This window comes from Anser cygnoides, chromosome 9 (assembly GCF_040182565.1).
Source record: "Anser cygnoides isolate HZ-2024a breed goose chromosome 9, Taihu_goose_T2T_genome, whole genome shotgun sequence".
NCBI classification, from domain to species: Eukaryota; Metazoa; Chordata; class Aves; order Anseriformes; family Anatidae; genus Anser; species Anser cygnoides.
In genome coordinates, this window is record NC_089881.1 from 7137342 (window position 1) to 7155903 (window position 18562).

At 36.7% G+C, this 18562-nt stretch overlaps 2 protein-coding genes across 9 annotated transcripts in view; one reads left to right on the forward strand and one right to left on the reverse strand.

The window, feature by feature from the left end:
* Positions 1 to 18562, forward strand: part of SPSB4 (splA/ryanodine receptor domain and SOCS box containing 4) — a 341175-nt gene that overhangs the window by 254667 nt on the left and 67946 nt on the right. The gene's annotated exons all lie outside the window — the stretch shown is intronic.
* On the reverse strand, positions 1016 to 9667 carry TRIM42 (tripartite motif containing 42). The gene is made up of 5 exons (XM_013188098.3): positions 9174 to 9667; positions 6599 to 7305; positions 4486 to 5309; positions 3561 to 3788; positions 1016 to 1303 (listed from the first exon to the last, which is right to left on the reverse strand). The coding sequence occupies exons 1-5, from the start codon at positions 9650 to 9652 to the stop codon at positions 1217 to 1219; spliced, it is 2325 nt and encodes a 774-aa protein (XP_013043552.3). The 5' UTR covers positions 9653 to 9667; the 3' UTR covers positions 1016 to 1216.

The window sequence follows — 18562 nt, forward strand, 5'->3', positions numbered from 1 at the left end:
TTATCCATCCATAAAGTGGATAGAATGTTACTACCTTGCAGGAATTATGTGAAGCTGAAACAGAGCTTCGGAAATGAGAGGTGCAATAGAAAAAATATATATTAATAATAAATATACCTAAGTTTTCTTATTTGCCTTAAGGAAAGAAGCAGAAGGTCCAGAAATTCCTGGGTAGTATCCATAATGTGTAATTTTCCATAAAGGGTTTCTTCATTCCATTCTGAAGATAAGACACAAACGTGGATGCACAGCAAGGACTTAAAAGAGCTAGTAATGGCCCTAATCCTATTTACTATCCCAAGTAAATGCCTTACTTGAAAGGACTGGAAAGGTAGTTATAAATGTATTTAAATACTTATGTGTATGTGTGTATAAAAGTATGTATGGAGTGAAATGTGTGTAGATACGCATACCTGGGTAGTATGGCTGAAGTTAAAGGGACCATGGAAGATCATACCTGTACAAATTAGGACATTGAGTATTACTCTTGATCATTTGAACACAAGGATTTGCTGTGGATCCAGTAGCTCCTGCTCAGTGAACTCCTGCTGTGACTTCTGATTTTACATGCAATTTCTTTAAATAAATTGATACTCTGTCTCACACAGGTGACCTTCACAGCAGTCAGGTAAACCTGGCTATCATTAAGTAAGTGCATAATGTTATAAAGTTCTGTCTGCCCTCATTTTTGTGTTTGTCCTGCCTGTTGCATGCTTCATTATATGCATGTATACACATTATACTTCAGCTGAGTAAGGCTGAGACCAAAAATGTGTATATACAGAGTAACTAGTTCTGCACTTTAAAAATATGCAAAACCTGATACAGGCTCCTGCAGCTCTCTGTTAACTGGTATTTGAGTGGTCTCGGAGGTAATAATGATTGGAATGTTACCTTACAATGCAAATATCTCATTTATTTCCTCTGAAGCTGTGAAAGTCCCTCAAGTAGACTAATGGGTTTTATACTATATTTTTATGCATGGCATAGCTTTTTTCTTAGGCCTCACTGCTACATCTGGAAAAAGAAAAGATAATGAAAAGGCTGTATTTTTTTATTATTATTTGCCAGAAAGCAGTAACAGTCTGAACTGTTCACTCTTAGATCTCTGGCTGCTGACTTGAGTGGGAAAGGGGGCATTACATAAGAAAGCATTCACATTTTCCAGTTCAACAACAACAGCAACAGAAAGAATCCTGCCTTCATTCGTTGTCTATCATTTCGTTGTATGCAGAGCACCCTGCATACTCTTCTGAATCCCCCATCTGTCTTGAATTATTCTGTGTTCATCTGAAGTGGTTATCTGCAAGTAGAATGTATTAAAGTACAGATTTTGTTATTTTGGGAATCAGATTTAATTAGTGTCTGTTTTCAAAAGAACTTGCCACTTACTTGTATATTTTCAAAGTGGCCAAGAGCCCATTTTATCCATGTTAAACTTTGGAAAGTCTAAATACTTATTTTGGAGGCAAAATAGAAATTAAACTCTTCTAAAAATCTCATATCAAAAATGAGCAATTATCTAATGGGCTTGCATTGTAACTAATACAAATACAGCAGTACAGTGATTAATACAAAATATTAGGTTTTGGCAAGCTTTTCATTTAGGGAAAGTGTTTCAGATATGACCACAGGGTTTAGAAGCCCACATCCTATTGAAAGTAATTTTTCATTTGGCTTCCAAAGTGATTTTGAAAAAATCTCCTTCCAACAGTTTCATTGACAAGAATCTGATGAAGATTTAAAAGTGCCTAAGTACCATCAATATTATCTCTGTTTCTGTGGTTGACAGTCCCAAGAGACAAGTTAAGGAATGTGAATTCTATCGGCATTCATGTCAGGTTACAGGGCAGCTGCAGGCTTCTGCTGTCATTGAGAAGAAGGGGTGGGTATGTAGAGGAGCTCTTCCAAGAGTGGCAATACTGGCAGCAGCAGAAGCAGCAGTTGTAGAGTTCCAGCATTTACCCTTCATGGTTTTCTAACTGCCTCCTTCGTGCTTTTCATTTGTTCTCCCGTGGCAGAAGCAACCAAATCCTTCATTAATGAAGCAACAAATTTTTTGCCTCTGTTGAGACATCTCCAGGGAGCCATGGATTTCACCATTAGAGGATTCCACTTGCTTTGTGGTACAGATCTGCATGGTTTGCTAGGGCAGTTAACGCAGCAGTTCCGTTCACAAGTAAACCTTAAGTTCCTGTCATTCATCTTCCACAACCTTAACACATACTCAAAAATCACAGAATCATAGAATATCCCAAGTTGGAAGGGACCCATAAGGATCATCGAGTCCAACTCCTGAAAAAAAAAATCCACTATATTGTTCATCCCCTTAGCCAGGGAGATGTAGTGGAATTCCGTTCATTGACGTCTAAACTAGGATCCAGTTGCCCAGATAATGAACATCTTGTGCCAGTTCAAGGGTGACCTGCCTCCCTAGCTGCTACCTCTGAAGTGCATCTTCCAAGACGCATGCCATCTGTCAGCCCCATGCAGTTGTTATATACCTTTAGACACTTTCTGTGGCATTACGAGCTTATGTTGAGTCAACTGCATTGAACTTTTCTTAGGGAAAGGGGTTGTGCCTTATTAATTCATACAGGTATATATAGCGTTCTCAGTGTTTTAAGTATAGGAGTGGAGCAGTCCAGGAAAGTATTATTTATCATTAGAACTTGCCAAGTGAGTAGGATGTCTGAATGCTATTTCGAAGTTGAGATTTTATTCTCTAAATGTGACAAAGAACAAGAGGCCTGGAAGGTGCAATGCACTTGGTGCAATGAATATAAGAAAAGGTCTGTGAAATGTGTTTGGAACCTAAGAATAGCACCTACCCTTCTCATGGAATACATCTGCATTTTATGCACTACAGCTCGGCAGTACTTCCTTTACTGAAAGTTTACCAAGGAAAAATCATGAATTATGTATTTTTTTCTGCAATCTATGAAAAACTAAAGATGACTTCAGCAAGAGACTGGGGATGCCCAAAGGATGTTAAATTTAGTTCATTAAATGTCTCAACTTTTGACACCTTTTCGAAAACCTTCTTATTCCTTTTAACTTTTATCTTTTCAAAACTTTTCTTCCTCTTCTAAAACCGCAGTAAAGGAGACTTATGGCCAAAGGTGTCAAAGAATATTCTTAAATTTCCGTTTTCTTCCTCTCTCATTTAATTACTGCCTTTTTGTTCTAGCTTGAAAGTTTTTGTGATCTGACTTTTCATATTCTTACTCTGTGTGTTCAGAGAGATTAGTACAAAGGCTGTCTCAGGCCTGAAGTAATATGAATATTACAATGACTCGGCTGATATAATCATAACACAGAATTCCTGCTAGGGAAAAAAAAAAAAAGAGAGAAACGTTCTACATAGGACAAGCAATTGCAAACAGCTAGAAAGAACATGTGGAAAAATCCAGTGTAACTTATTAGCATCACTTACCTAAATAAGTGAATAGTAATCTTCTATTTAAGTAGTCTTCCTCATAAATAGATGGGGGAGAAGACAAGTACTGAGGCAAGAAATTTAACACAACTCTCTAAAATATGTGAAGAATATACAGTACCTTACAGATTTCACTCCATTCTCCTTCACCACTTTTATTGACAGCACGGACTTTAAAAAGGTATTCTGTATTTGGATCAAGATTACGTATCTCAAGGTTCTGCTGTTGTATTTTGCTTAGCTGGCCATCTAGTTGTGTCTGGACAATGTTATCAGAACCAATGCCAACAACTTCATAAAACTCTACCTCAAAGAAATCTACATCTTCTATTGGACAAGTCCAGTAAATCTGTGAAGAGAAAAAAAAAATCTGTAGTGCACAATTATGTATTCTCTATTTTTGCTCATTTTCATTGTTACTTGTTTGGAAGGCTCCAGTTTGGCAAATTTTAATTTTTAAATGCCAAAACAGCTGAAATACCAACCATATCATGAAATATATGAGAAAGATATGCAATTTAGAGTCTTGGAAAAGGCTAAGCTTCTTGCCGTGAATTTCATAGTACTCTCTTTTAACATGTTAATGGTAATGCAAGCTGATAACAGTCAGTGCTTTTCAACGTGCACTTTGGATCTTATGCAATTGGCATCCTATTCTTTTTAACATCTCTGAAATGTATAATGAGGAAAATTACACAGACGTGATGTTGTCACATTGAAGGCCAAGACTGGGATCAAATGATTTGTTCTGATGTATAGATATTTAAATACAAACATAGTACATCTGTTTCTTTCTGCATTGGACCTTTCCATAAAATATATTTATGACATATATAATAATAAAACAAACTTACTGAATATGATAGGAAAGTGCGAATCAATTTATCTCAAAAAGCAAATTTGAAAAGCATTGCCCACTACAAATAACGTATTTGAACTGATATTGTAGTCAGACTCCTTAGGTACGGACTCTGAACCTCAGAGTGTGAAAACATAATGGCAATAGTTAATCTTTTGCATATATTTAGAATTTGTTAGTGTCTTACTTTGGCAGACCTTGGGTAGACAACAGTCTGGTATATAACAACGTGTCCTGGCACTGGGACTGATAATTTTTCTATAGGTTCTGGACTTGGAAGGTTAACAAACTGGTATTTTCTTTCTTTTATTGGAGTTTCACAAGCTGCATCCCAAAATGCACACATGTTATTACTCTGTGTAGAATGATGGGGAGGCATAGAGCTTGGTCGTCTTCCAGGAGTGTTCTTAATCATCGTGCCTGATTCAAACACAGAATTTAAAGATGTGCTTTGGAGCAATGTTGTTTGTTTGTCTTCGTGAGTGCTTGAAACATGCCTTGGAAGCATTATTTCTGGGTTAAAAATATAGGGATTCTTTTCTGCCTTACTGTCTGATTGTTTTATTCCACTAAGGGATGGGACAAGTCCCTGTAAAATGGCCAAAAGTTCATCAAAGTTGAGTTGAAGTTTTCTTAAAGGATCTTCTCTGAGAAGTGGACTAGGATGGAAAATGGAAGGAATTGCGTCTTCTATTTCTTTCACCAAGCAGTGTGCAGATTGTAGAAACACAATTTGACTTTCCTCCTTAAGAGCCTCTTCAGCATACTGAATAAGGCCATCCATATATGAGAGCTGACTGGACGTATAGTTTACATATTCTGAAATTTCTTTCTGTTTTTTAAGTTCAGTGTTCTCAAGCAACTCCATCATCTCTTTTTCTTGTTCATGAAGAACCATACGTAATCTTAAGAATCCATTTCTGATCTCCTTCCTTTTGGCGTCCTTGTAGGTCTGGAAATTATTTTTTAACAGGATAATTTCCATTAGATCATTATCAACCCCTTGGCGTGCTGTAAAAAAACAACTCAGGTCAGTAGTTCCAACTTCATACTAAAATGTACAGGCTACTAGAGGCAGAATGATAGGTTGTAGTTTAAAAAAATTTTAGGTTTGGTAGAACATGTCACAAGTGAGAATTTTACTAGTTTGCTGTCATCTCTGTTGCTAGTGAGTCCTGAAGGAAATTGTTTGGGTTAAAATGTTCACATTTGAGTGGATAAAGTTAGGCAGCTCATTGCTACTTTATTATTATTCCCTTATTTGCTCGAATTTATCTCCCCTCAAATGGGCTTGATGATTTTACTTCACTACGTGGGAAATCCTGAAACTTGTAGCTCTATATTATTTTTGGAAATTCATTCTGTCAGTATCAAGTTACAATAATGGTACCAAATGCACCTGTATAGGCCTGGTTATGACTGTGGCTGACAGTACTTTGCTCTGATGGCCATTATGTGAAGGTGTCATTTAATCTTCTGTCACAAAAATTGAGAATTGTGAAGGAACAGAATCAAAAATACCAGAGGCTGATAGTAAATTTTGTTAGAATGCGGTAATGTTTTGAAATAATGTCACATTACAAAATCCTGTACAAATATTTTCTTTTATTTTCTCTGTTTTGAAATTGAGAATATAACACTTCCAGCTGTTTCTCATTGCATGAGGTTTACTTCTACTTTTCTGAACATTATTTTCCATGCAATTTCATTTTGTCCCCAACATTTGTGATGTTATATGCAAAGATCAAAATAACTAAAAGAAAATCCTAAATTCCTAAAACCCTAGTCTCTGTTCAGCCCCTTAGTTGCTACGGGTGAAGTGTTAGATAAAAGAAGTGACACTGCTGGGCTACCTGAGACAAATGTGGCCATCTTGCCACATAGTCTACATAGACATAAGCATAAAACTGACTGAAGCGAGACAATTCATAATTTGTCTGCAGGGAAAGAAGTTCCTCTTCAAACATGTAAAACTCAGAACATTTAATATTTAAAAATAATTTGCAGATATATTTGGTGTTTATTTTATTCTGGGTCCCGCAGCATGGAATGGAGTTTTCTATACCTAGATGCACATTTCTGTTCCTGTCTCACACAGATCCTTCATTCCCTAGCACTTGAGAGTTGTCTCACAATGCCACACAATTACGGACTTGTTCCTTTTGTGTTTCCACAGTGGGAACACACCACCTTTCTGACTCTTGTGCTGTGTAAAGAATCAATGTGGCTTATCAAGCATATGTGCAAGTTGCCTTCCTGAGGGGGCGTGGGGAAGTGTGAGAAGCAGCACGAATACAAACCTCGTTTAAATTTTACAATTGTGCTGGAGAGGGAAGCGGCCTCTTTTGAACATGCGACTGCCAAGGGAATAGTCTCGTGATCGTTGTGCAGTGAGTTCTTGCAGAACCCACAGATCAGTTTGTGGTCATCCAGACAGTATTCGGAGAGGTGTGAGTTGCAGTGTAGCAGGCAGGGCCACTGTTCATTATCTTCTTGGTATGCTTTGGTGAAAATGTGGTCTTGAGCACCATTCTCACTATGGTATAAATGCAGACATTCATTGCACATGTTAATTCCGCATGTTTTACATCTTTTGGTTGCCATTCTTCTTCTCTCCCTGCAGATTTCACAGTGGACTGGTCTTTCACTGTGGTCAAATCTCCACCTCAGAATGCCGTGTCTGCGCATGTATTTCTTGGCTAGTTTTGCTCTGAGGTAATTCTTCCTCAGCTGAATTTTGTTAGTGTAGGGAAGACAATGTGCTTTACTACATACTGGGCATACAATGATATAAAAGTTGTCTGTTGCTTCAGCTTTGGTCTTGCTTTTAGTTATACACTTCTCACAAATGCAGTGATTGCATGGCAGCATAAATGGCTGGAGAAACAACTGCTTACACAGCGGACAGGCAAGCTGGTCACGGAAGGCATGGTTAGAGGAATTCCTTTCTGGTATACTGACAAATGCATTATTCCTAGTTCTAAATCTTGACATGACATCTTTTGACCTAAACAAAATCAAACAGGAAAAAAACAAAGCAACAAAAAAATGACATCTGAATGTTATGGTACCATCTGAGAAACAAAATGGATAGCATAAGTAGTTCTGCTTTGCATGCCAACAGTCCTTCTATTCCGACTGGATGTTTTATTTAAACAATTGGATTAACATTTAAGAATTCATTTTCTTTTCATCTTCATAACTATTTCTCTACATTTTGAATGCTGTCACCAACAATGAGGAAAAGCAGACATCTTAGTCGCTGCAGGTCTGTCTAAATTTGTTGAGTTATTGCTGGTGGACTATTTGTATATATATACCTTCGTTTACTATAAACTGAAATGTATTTTGTCTCCTTTTCTTGTCTGATTAATTTTAAAAATGAAAACAACAAATACCTAGAAAAAAAATTTCTGCAATTTATATGAAACACTTTTTGTTTCAGAGGGTGTTGGTTTCTTTTACAACAACTTCTGTAAGATTTTTAGAATGTTTTATTTTTAATGAAAACTCTAGACAATAAATGTCAAAATGTTTCAAATGGAATATTTCATCGAGAAAGTAGCATGACTAAGCATTTCACCACTTCTAAAATACTATTAAGGGCATTTCTGCTTAGCATAACAACCCACATTTACATACGATCATCCTAATTCTCAGTCATTTAAAAAATCACTCATTTATGAATTATTTTTGATTTTTAGAATGAATTAACATTTTTCTTAGTTTTAATAGCAGCCTTATCATTGATTCTTTTATATTAATTGCCAAAACTTTCAGACGTGGATAATTTTATTTAAATGATTCTAATTATTTTAGAAAAGGACTGATTTTTCAGGATATGCTAATCGCTTTTCTCTTCAAATCTTGGTTGTCCTAACCTGCCTCTCAGCCTGTGGACATTATTGTACAAATACAGCATTACTTTTATGATGGCTCTTTTACCGTTTGCTAGATCTTTGGTGTGAGCACCATTATTCAGGACGGACCCCTGGTTCTAAGACACTACACTCTGGCTTTCTGCTGTGTCTGAATGTAGCATACATGTTGCTATTACTTTCCTTCTGACCTTTTCTTCCCAGATGTTCAACCATGCTATCTGTTCTTCTTGGCACTCTAACAACAACAGGGAGAGGGAGAAAAAAAATAGTAAACTAAAGAGAATAGAATTTCTTGTTGATATGAGGATTCCTTCTGATCTCTCAGAAGTTTACTTAGGTAGGAATGCACTGTGCATTTCCAGAGGTCGTTTCTTCTCTGTCTGCTATTCTTCTAATCTAGTGTTCTTTTGCCAATTGTTCTTCCCCCCCAGAATACCTTTTTTGTTGAGCACTCTCTAGTTTAGCATTTCTGTATTTAATAATCAGCCCCTCCCTTCTGATTTTATCTTCTAATATTACTATGCCCTCTTTCCGTTCTGTGCAACATTTCTTGAGCTTTTATAATTGTCTTTTTTTTTGTCTTACTCTGATTACAACTGCTTCCTTCCATTGCCAGTTAACTGCAGTTTTAATACTGTTAGTTTTAATCCATTTTTTCCTGTGTTTTTGTCTTGAAGCCCCATGCTGATAACATATTCATTTTTTCCGCCTTGTTTTAAGGTTCCCTGTATATCTTCCTTCTTGTCCCTACATAGATTTTCACTCTGTGGGAAGTATAGTGGTGTTCTGGAGTAGTCTTTGCCCTAGTTAATGGCAAGCATAACATCTCACTATCAGAAAAGATATCAAGATAAAACTACATTTTCTGTTTGTAAATAGAAAGATATCCTGTGTTTATTTGGAATTGCTCCAATGAACCAATGTGTCTTATGTTCCTAAATGGAAACTAGAAAAACAAAACTCCAAGAAATTAAGAGCTCATGACTCCACTTACTGAACAGTTGCTGATGATCTTGACTGTTCGTAGATGGGGTTTCTGCAGCATTTGCTTGCATAGTACTGACATGCTGAATTCTCTCCACCGCAGCAGCAGCATTTGCAGTCTGGGTTATTTGAACAAGAGCAGCAGCACCACCAGCAATTTGCGTGCTCTGCACATGAGCAGTGGCAGCACTGATAAGGTTTGTCTTCTTCATATGGACATGGGAAACAGGTGCAGTTCTGCTCGCTGGTAAATAGGAAGCGCCAACATAAGCAGCATTCTTTCTTTCTGCTGTGGCAAGTCAGGTAAAAGCAATTTGAGAAGCAAGGGCAAATTGAAAAGGTACATCCATTTTCATCCATCCCTTTATCAGACACTTGGAAAAAAATCCATTGACCCTTTAAGCTTCTCTGCAAACTACAGCAATAGAGCTCCAAAAAGGCACAAGCTGTGACTGGTGGGTCAGGGTCTGTGCTGTGGCAACACGTCATTCTACATGGAAGGTGATGTCACAGTGACATTCAAATAAGGGCGCGCACAGAATTTTATACACATGTACTTGGTATGCCGTATGTAGCTATCTAATAGTTTTTCTGAAATTTAGCCATTCAATTTGTGTTAATAGGTTAATCTATAATTGGGGATTACTAAAATGGTCTTGGCATAGTTTATTGTAACAGCTCCTTTAAGCCTTTTTCCTCAAAGTCTGTTCTAATTTTTAATTAATTGAGAGCCCTACAGAGACCACAATGTCTGTGTCATTTTATGCGACCAACTGCATGATGAGCTGTAATGGGTTCTTTGAAATGGTTGTAGTCTATTGTATCAATCAAATTGTCATTCAGAAGCTTTAGACCTGTGTGCTGAACAGCTTTCCACAGTATAACTTGGACCTTTAGTGGATGGTATTTATGCCACTTGTCTTTCTAGTTTAATCAACTGTAAGGCTTTTTTTATTGTGCATAGTTAATTTTGGGAGATCAATAAGCATTTGCATCAATAAGTAGAATAAATGTTTATCTGCTTTTCTTTTGCAAAATGTTCATGATGGCTAGGTGTGCCGTAAGGAGAGAAAAAAGTATTAGTCCTGTGTACCATGTGCTAATACCTAGACAGACTTTTCCGTTTTGACATAATGCAGAGGTTAGATAGTAACTTGTACACATTTTTAGCAACACACAACTTTTTCAAGGGTTCTCTGAGTTGTGCTTTTCTACTGAGTACTTGGACTTTGTCTACACTGCCCCATGTAATTCCCCTAAACAGTCTTTATTGCTCCAGTTTTTGCTTTACCAAAACTACTTGCATTGACAGCCTCATTCCTGTGCTGCTCTGAGTATAGGTGGCTCTCTGTAACTCCGTGTGGACATGCAGCCAGTTCTAAGGTGGTCCCATTTCATGAATACGTTTATTCTCATCTAACAGATATTGAAAGATCAAATCAGACTGGCTGCTAGAGAAACCAAATTAGATGCAGTAGCTGCAACAGACTTCTAATAGCATTTGCAGACATGTTTCTCTATGCCCACGCCTATGTTGTGGTTTGATCTGATTATCATTTTCATCATAGTTCTCATGATAACCAGTGTGTGATGTGTTTGACTTCATCAAAATAAGTCTGACCCTGAAAGCTTTGAGGATTTTTGGACACTTATGATGTGTGGCCATCACCCTAGCACTAAAGGGAAGCCAAGGAGAGATTTAAAAAGGGAGAAAGCAACAGACCTTTCTTTCCCATATTCTTGTTACACAGAAGAATGTAAAGGAAGCACTGTCTTGATGAATCTAGAAAATATAACCTCTGCTGCCTTCAAGTGCTCATTTAGATTAAGATGAGCTTGAGAGTCAGGGAGAAAAGGAAGAGGAACTGTTAACTCCCTTAGAATGGGGACGGGAACACCTTTCATATAAAACCATATAGTCCAACAGGATTCATTCTCTAAATGATACAGTTGTTACTTCAATACATTGCAGTGCTTTAAGAGATTAATTCACAGCAGCATGTGGAAATGTTGGGGGGGGGAGGGGAGAGGGGGGTAGATTTACAATAAAATATATCAGAAGCCTGATGTGGTACAATCCAAAGCTGACTCGTTCAATACTGAATTGCTTCTGAAAGCATTATTTCTGGCTAGCTGTGGTTTGCCAATAGCAACCAACCCTTTCTTCATAAGAAAAATCCCTGTTTCTAGCTCATTGTTTTCACCATCACTTTAGAGATAATCTGATTCATATATGTAGACACTCCACTGGCTAGGTAAATCTAATGTACATTTAACAGTCATTCAAGTTCTCTTTGACCTCAAAAGTATTTTACATAATATACACTCCAAAAATTACAATCCTTAGTTCTGACTGAGAATGAGAAATATTGTATTTATGGAGCATATTATTTGAGGGAAAACTGATAGTAAACAGTGCCACAGGAAAGGAGTCAGTAATGACATTTTGTGTATTTCTTCATTAGAAAGTTATCAGTGATCGCATAGTCACAAAATTACTGCCAGCAACTTATAGCTAAGAACTATGCAGAATAGAAAAAGAGGAAGATATATCACACTTAAATAAAATGGATATTTTTGAAGTATCAGGACCTGATAAAATTCATCCAAGGAATACAGAGGAATGCCTGAAATAGTCACAAGAGTTTTACAAGTTCTCCTTTGAGAACTCATAAAAGGCACTGGAGAAGATACTGGACCAGATGAAATTTAAGACTATGCTATTTAGGAGAAAATCTAAGAAACCTCATTTTGGATGAAATGCCTTTCCCACAGAATGAGGGCTTTCTAGTGCTTGCATGCCAAAGAAATCATAGTATTTCATGCCCTTTTACACAGATATGGAAGGAATTAAGTGAAAGGCTACAAAATGCTTTAGATGATCTATTTGTAATAGAAATTAAAAAACTACAGTAGCATACTGCTACTATGGTCTGCATGCACAGTCTTTCACAACTTATTCCTTATTCCTGTTCTGTGCAGCATTGTTGCTGTCACATGTCACTGTCACAATGTGAGTCCTGTAATTCTATGGAACGAATAAAAGTTGGGGCATTTCACAGAATGACTGTAAATAATAGGCTAGTATTAAGTCTCCCCTTTCCCAGCTGATTTGGCTCCAGCTCTCATGTGCTTCATCTGGTGACTGCACTCATTCCCTCAGCTTGATGTCCAGCTGAGCACTGTGTGTTAATATATAGATAGAAAGGTAACTAAATAGAAATACGTGTTAATAAGTTGGCTATGATTAAAAGGAAAAACAACAGAGTTCACTCTATCACACTGCTTAAGGGAAGAGGAAAAATGCAAGTGAGGCAGGTCAAGATAGGAAAAAAGTCTTTATGGATTTAGGCATGGGGAACTAAAGGTGTCCTAAGCAGAACTTCCCTACAGATGGGGAAAGAGTGATGGGGAGTTCCTTCACTCCTAAGAAACCAACTGACAAGGTTTACAATAAATGTAAAAGAAAAATAAAATAGGTGCTTTTTAAAGAACTTGTGAGGAGTAAAATAAATAAATAAAATAATAATAATAAATAATAATAATAAAAAAACCTCCTGGAAAGGAAAACTACAAGTGTAAGCACTTAATCTTTAATTGAAATCTGAAGACAGTGTTTGCTGCTTATATGCCCCTGCAGAGAAAATGGGGGATATGCATACCCGCATGCACTGCAGAGATGAAAAATCTTCATGAGCAAATTTGATTCCTCTGTGTCTGGTCTTGCACTTGAATGAGTGCTTTTTATCAAAACTGGAACTATTACATCACCGACTGCTAACTTTCAGTTCTACTTTCAGGTTTTCTGTTGTTTACTTTCTACTTTTCTTGAGGTCTCCACACTTACAACATGCTTACCTCTTCTATGAGATTGTCAAAGAAACATTTGTGTCAGAATATGAGACTCATCATTACCAGTTTTCTCATCAGTTGGAATGTTCAGGATGCATAAGTCCGATGAATAGTATTTCACACTGGAAATCCTACTTTTTGTAGCCTAACAGACTGTTCCTTATGCTGTTTCTTCTTTCCCCAATTTAGTTTTTAGATATTTTTCTGGTGTTTTGGAAATGCATAGGACTCCTTTATAAAGAGTCTTCTCTGATCTTACGTAACAGGAGTGAATAAAGTTTTCTATTGTTAAAGGTTTTAATTCAATTATTTAAGAAGGAGTGAGAGAAAGTAAATTCTTCTGCCTAAATGCTTAGGTTTCTACACCAACTATTTAAATTATTTCTTCCCTAAAGGTTTTTTTATTATTGTATTACAGTGGGGGACCTACACGCATCAGTGCTGTTGCTAAGTGAAAAATGATGCATCATTTACAGTCAGGCTTATTGTTTGAGGTAATTGTAAAGAAATTAACTGAAATTGCTGTCTCATTGTTGGCTGCAGAAAATCCCATGTAGTTAGTAGCTAGTGGGCTCCATCTCTGCCTCAGTGCTTGATCCACAGATGATACGGACCTTTCAGTTTTGTGGTTGCTGTTGATTCTTGAACATTTTAGCCTATAAATACATCAAATGTAAAAGATGATGTAAGTCATGCTATGCTCTAGCAGGATAGTTTAGCACCAAGAAATAAAAACTTTGACTTCCATCTCACCTGTTGGTACATTCTAGGGGCTATTTTATCAGAGCAAAATGGAACACTAGAGCATATCAATACTTACAAGGTTCGTAGGTTGGGATCTAAAAGCTGAACTTCCATCACTTGGAAAATTACTTTGCTTGGAAGTAAACATCAAAGAATTGAGCGTGTTTTCTGAAAGACATTTTACTACTTAGTTTAAATAAATGTAGTGCTCTTTCATAGAATTAACGGAAGGAATCCACTTTTCTTTAAATTAATTTGTAAGAATTTGCCTAAAGGCTTGCACAGTGAACTTCAATCTATACTATATCCTCAAACTTGTAGCAGGCACTACTTGTGATAACGTGTAAGAGTCACTTAAATCATAGTTTGTTATTTTCTCCTCTCTTGTCTGTCTGAACAATTAAATTTTTAAAGTAGGAAAATGAATTTGCCATTTTCTAAATAAATGAATGATCAGTAGCATAAAGTCTGGCTTAAACAGGAACCTGTTCTGGTGCAAAAGGAGGTATTTCTGGAACATCAGGTAAATCACAAACACTGCATTGAATGATAATCGTGCATAAAACAAATTTACATTTGGTTCTATGTTTGTTTTTTTTCCATTTGATTCTTACATTGCAAGACCCCCTAGGACAGTTTTTCTGGACTGCCACCACTTTCTTACTGAAATGGCAATGTTGAAGGATATGGCTTCTTAGATGTGTTGACTCATTAAGATTACAACAATGGGATGAAATTGGGTTTAATTTGATCTCAGTACCATCTACAATATTTTACTAGGAGAGCAGTGACACTGAGATGGAACAACTGATAGAGGAAAATGAGTAATAGGAAAGATTAGTCTTTTGTAAAGCTTTGTGAGTACAAAGAACAGTGTATAGCTGAGGCATTTAAAAAAAATGTACTATAATAACAGCTGGATTATAGATGAAAAAATGTGAGACAATGGTCTATCCTCTTATGGTTAGCTGCTCAGAAGTGCAAAATGAGCAACTGAAAAACAAACTACAGATTGATCCATCATTCCTTCTTTCTATATCTTCATATTCTACATAAATCCCATTATTTGGTAAGAAAAAATAACAACAAAAAAACAAACTAAACAGACAAAAAAAACAAACAAACAACAAAACACAGGTTTGGGACCAAGCCAAAACTGTCATGTGAGTTAGAGAGCTAAGTGGCATTCAGTGATATGTAGCATATATCCCAGTTCCTTTCCATGATCACTAGACCCTTTCTTTTTAGCAGTGATGATCCTCCCTTTGTTTTCCACTTCTCTTTGTTCATCTGTCTTTTCTTCCAAACAATTTTAACTTATCGGCATACAATTCTTATAAAGAATGTGGCTGATGGCAGGAATCCCAAAGGAGCAGAGGATGAAAGATAGTATAAATACCTTTGTTGCTAATAAGGAAAAAATGTCTCCTTGTTCCCTGCTACTTGTGAACCTGCAGCTTTGTTCTTACAGGAAAAGTAGCTCCTGGCCAAACTTTTTCATGTTCACTGACTGATGTGAAAAAATCCATCAACCAATAATAAATGAGTGGAGATTAAGCAGAAGAGGATAAATAGCATGAAGTTCCCATATGTTGTAGAATTTTAAACGAAAAAAAAAATAAAATTAAACCAACCAAATCAACGAAACTTTGGGTAAGATGTTCTGAGCTAAGGTGTTTCTCTGCATTCTAGATTTAGTCATGGTTTGTCACCAAATGAAAAAGTACAGTGGTGTTTAAGATGGATATCATTTCTGAACAGCAGAAACTTTCCAGTTCTGACACAAGTGCAACACTGAATGGCATAGGCTAAAACTGCCGAGATAGCTGGGCAGCCACTAGTAAATTCTAGTGTATTGGTGTAGTGTGTGAAACATGTTTTCTTAAGCATTAAGAGTATCCATAGATTTAACTACAAATCTCTTATAACTATGTATTATGCAGGGAAGGCAGAATGGCTTTTTTTTTTCTTTTTCCCCTCAAAACTGTATAGAGATGTGCTCCTGATTTCTGTGGAGATACAATTTCGTATACCACTTCAGAAAGGTGCACATTTCAGCACACTAATCTATGACAAATCTGTGATAAAGTCTAGCACTTGTTTTTCAGCTTTCTGTTAGACAAAAAATGGTAGCAAAATTAGGGGGCAAGGTCACCTACAACTTGCAAAAAAAAAAAAAAAAGTAGTTAGCACATTGAAAAGCTAATATTTTATTAATTGAAAACAACAACAAAAAATCTTTTTCTAGACTCCCTAAAAAGAAGGTGCCCTTAGGCTATTGGTAAAGCAGCATTTAAAATAAGGGTCTGACATCCCCAAGATGTGTTTCTTTCATTTGATCTCTCTTCAAGCTTTCAGAAAAAGGAAGCAAAATGACTTTTTAGGGCCTGAAATATATTTATGAAAATGCATGTTACAGAATTAAGCAATATATGTTAGTTCATAAAGAACTGTTTGTATTGATACAAATGTTTAATCTTACGCTGGGTTTAGTATTTTACTTTTGATCAGTTTTTGCAAATAATTTCTACACATTCCATTCATTAAAAGCATTTTGTCACCAGAATAGAAGATCAGGTGGTGGGGGGAACTGAAGTTGAATCAAACCATATGGTTTCCTTTTTATGTCACACGAGAATACCGGTGTGCATTAGAGCTATGTGCCAGAAACATCAATGAATTGTGATTTGGTGAAAGTGAATCCATTTGACAGTGGCTGATCTGCACAAAAAAGTTTTTATGAAGTTGCTATGATCAGCCCACAGCTTAGAAGAAAAATGTTATCTTTATAGGACCTTGTGTCTTAAAAGCTTGACAGGAACAACAAACCCATGCTATTTCACATACTGTTGTCAGACACCTTTAGGATATCGACGGCTATGCAGGAAACAACTAGGGAGGAATGAAGCCTGATTTTCCTGAAGCCAATTTAGAAGCATCCCAAAGTCAGCATTAATATCAGGGAAATCATTACCATTAATTATTACTGGATGTAGTTGCAGGAAGCAGGAAATAACAAATGTTTTGTGTATTTGGAGGTGGTGGCTTTTATTTTGTTTTGCTTTGCAGTTAAAGCCCACTGTTGGATTACTGTTCTCTCAATGAGCTTGCCTTGGGTATTGATGAAAGGTGAATTCTCAGCTACTGTGATAACAGGTATTTTTACGGCAAGGTTTGGCATGAGCTTTGCAATGAAATGTATTCCAGTCCTCTGAGAAGAAAATTGCCATGTGTTTGTAATGGAGGAACTCTCTGGCCTGAGATGTTTGCTGGCTTGTCCAGCAGTGCCTGGGAGCTCGCATTGGCACCTGCTGTAACAATAGACATGTTGTGTAAATGTCTACCCAGGGTGACAGCCAATATGAAGAGTCAATATAACCTTCTGGCGGCTTAAGCCAGGACCAAAGACAGGGTGCAAGTTCTGCTCATTAGCTTTTATTGCCTCATTTATTTATTTACCTCCAGCCCCCTATTAGTGTGGTTAAACTGACATGCATCTGGCTGAAGGCGAGAAAGAATCTGCTTCATTTTCAGATTTAGTGTTTTAAGTTCCACTTCTGACTGAAAAAGAAATTATTTGAGATACTGCACAGGGTATTAATTATTTAACTTCGGGAAAATCTTTTCCCCTGGCAACACCTGAAGATCAAAGAACGTCTAAGGGTCAAATAAATCTTCAACAATATTTGTTCCAGTGTTTGAGGCTTAGATGGGTAAGATCTGTATAGGACCAACACCACCTGCCCCTCCCAAACCAGCTCTCAGTCTTAAGTATTCAGTGATGAGGCTGGGGTGAAGGAAAGGTAGTGCGATTTTCCCTATTTTGTAACAAAGTCGAATGAGAAGTACATAACTTGTACAAGGTTATGTAAGCAGTCTGCAGCGGATCCTGGAATTCAAACCACCTTTACTCAGTGTCAGCCTAAAACCATAAACATAGGCTCTGGAGAGCTGCTACAAACCACAGTGTTTTATCAAGCAGAGGAGTAGGTGGGAGATTTTATTTTATTTTTTAATAGTAATTTCTTAAAAACAGGTAAGGAGAAATAGTTGACAGATCTTAGGCGTTAACAGAAGACTTTGGCTTCCTTCTCTCACTTGATCGGTCTAGTACCTTAAGGGGAATGGAAGAGACTGAAACTATAACTGTGAACAGAGTTTTTTCTGCAAGCTTTTACAAGTGGAGGCCCAATATTTCTGCATGTAAGGTCTTCTGTTTTCCTTTTTTTGTTGTTGTTTTTGCTTTTGTTTTTTTTTTTTAGATGTAACTTTAAAATAACATTAGCTCATTTGTAAATATGCTGTAGTAACAGAAAAAAATGTTTTTTGAAATAGAGATGATATGAGCAATACTGGAACCATGTGCTACTTAGATGTCTTCAACAACTGACATTTTCAAGGATCCTCATACCTGAGGCTTCTTTTGCTCTTTTGCATTATGATGCCTTGATTTATTTTACTGTAAGGATTTTGCAAACATTTCCATATCAAGAATGAAAAGCCTCCTTTTCTCCCTTCCTCTTTCTTTTCATGTGTGGCATAAATAGATTAACAGGCTCTACAGGACTTGGGAAGGAAAAGCTTAGAAGATTTATTGTTTAGGATACAATTTGTAGGGAATATTTTATCATGGTTCAAGTTCCAGTGAAAATCATGATAATGAAATAAATACTGCTTTTGTCTGGATCCTCAACTTCCACATACAGTATTCTTTCATATACATGTTTGCTCATTTTGTAATTGTATAACAGTGAATCATTATGTTTAATGAATAAGTTGCAGGACCCTCCTGCTCTCTCAGCT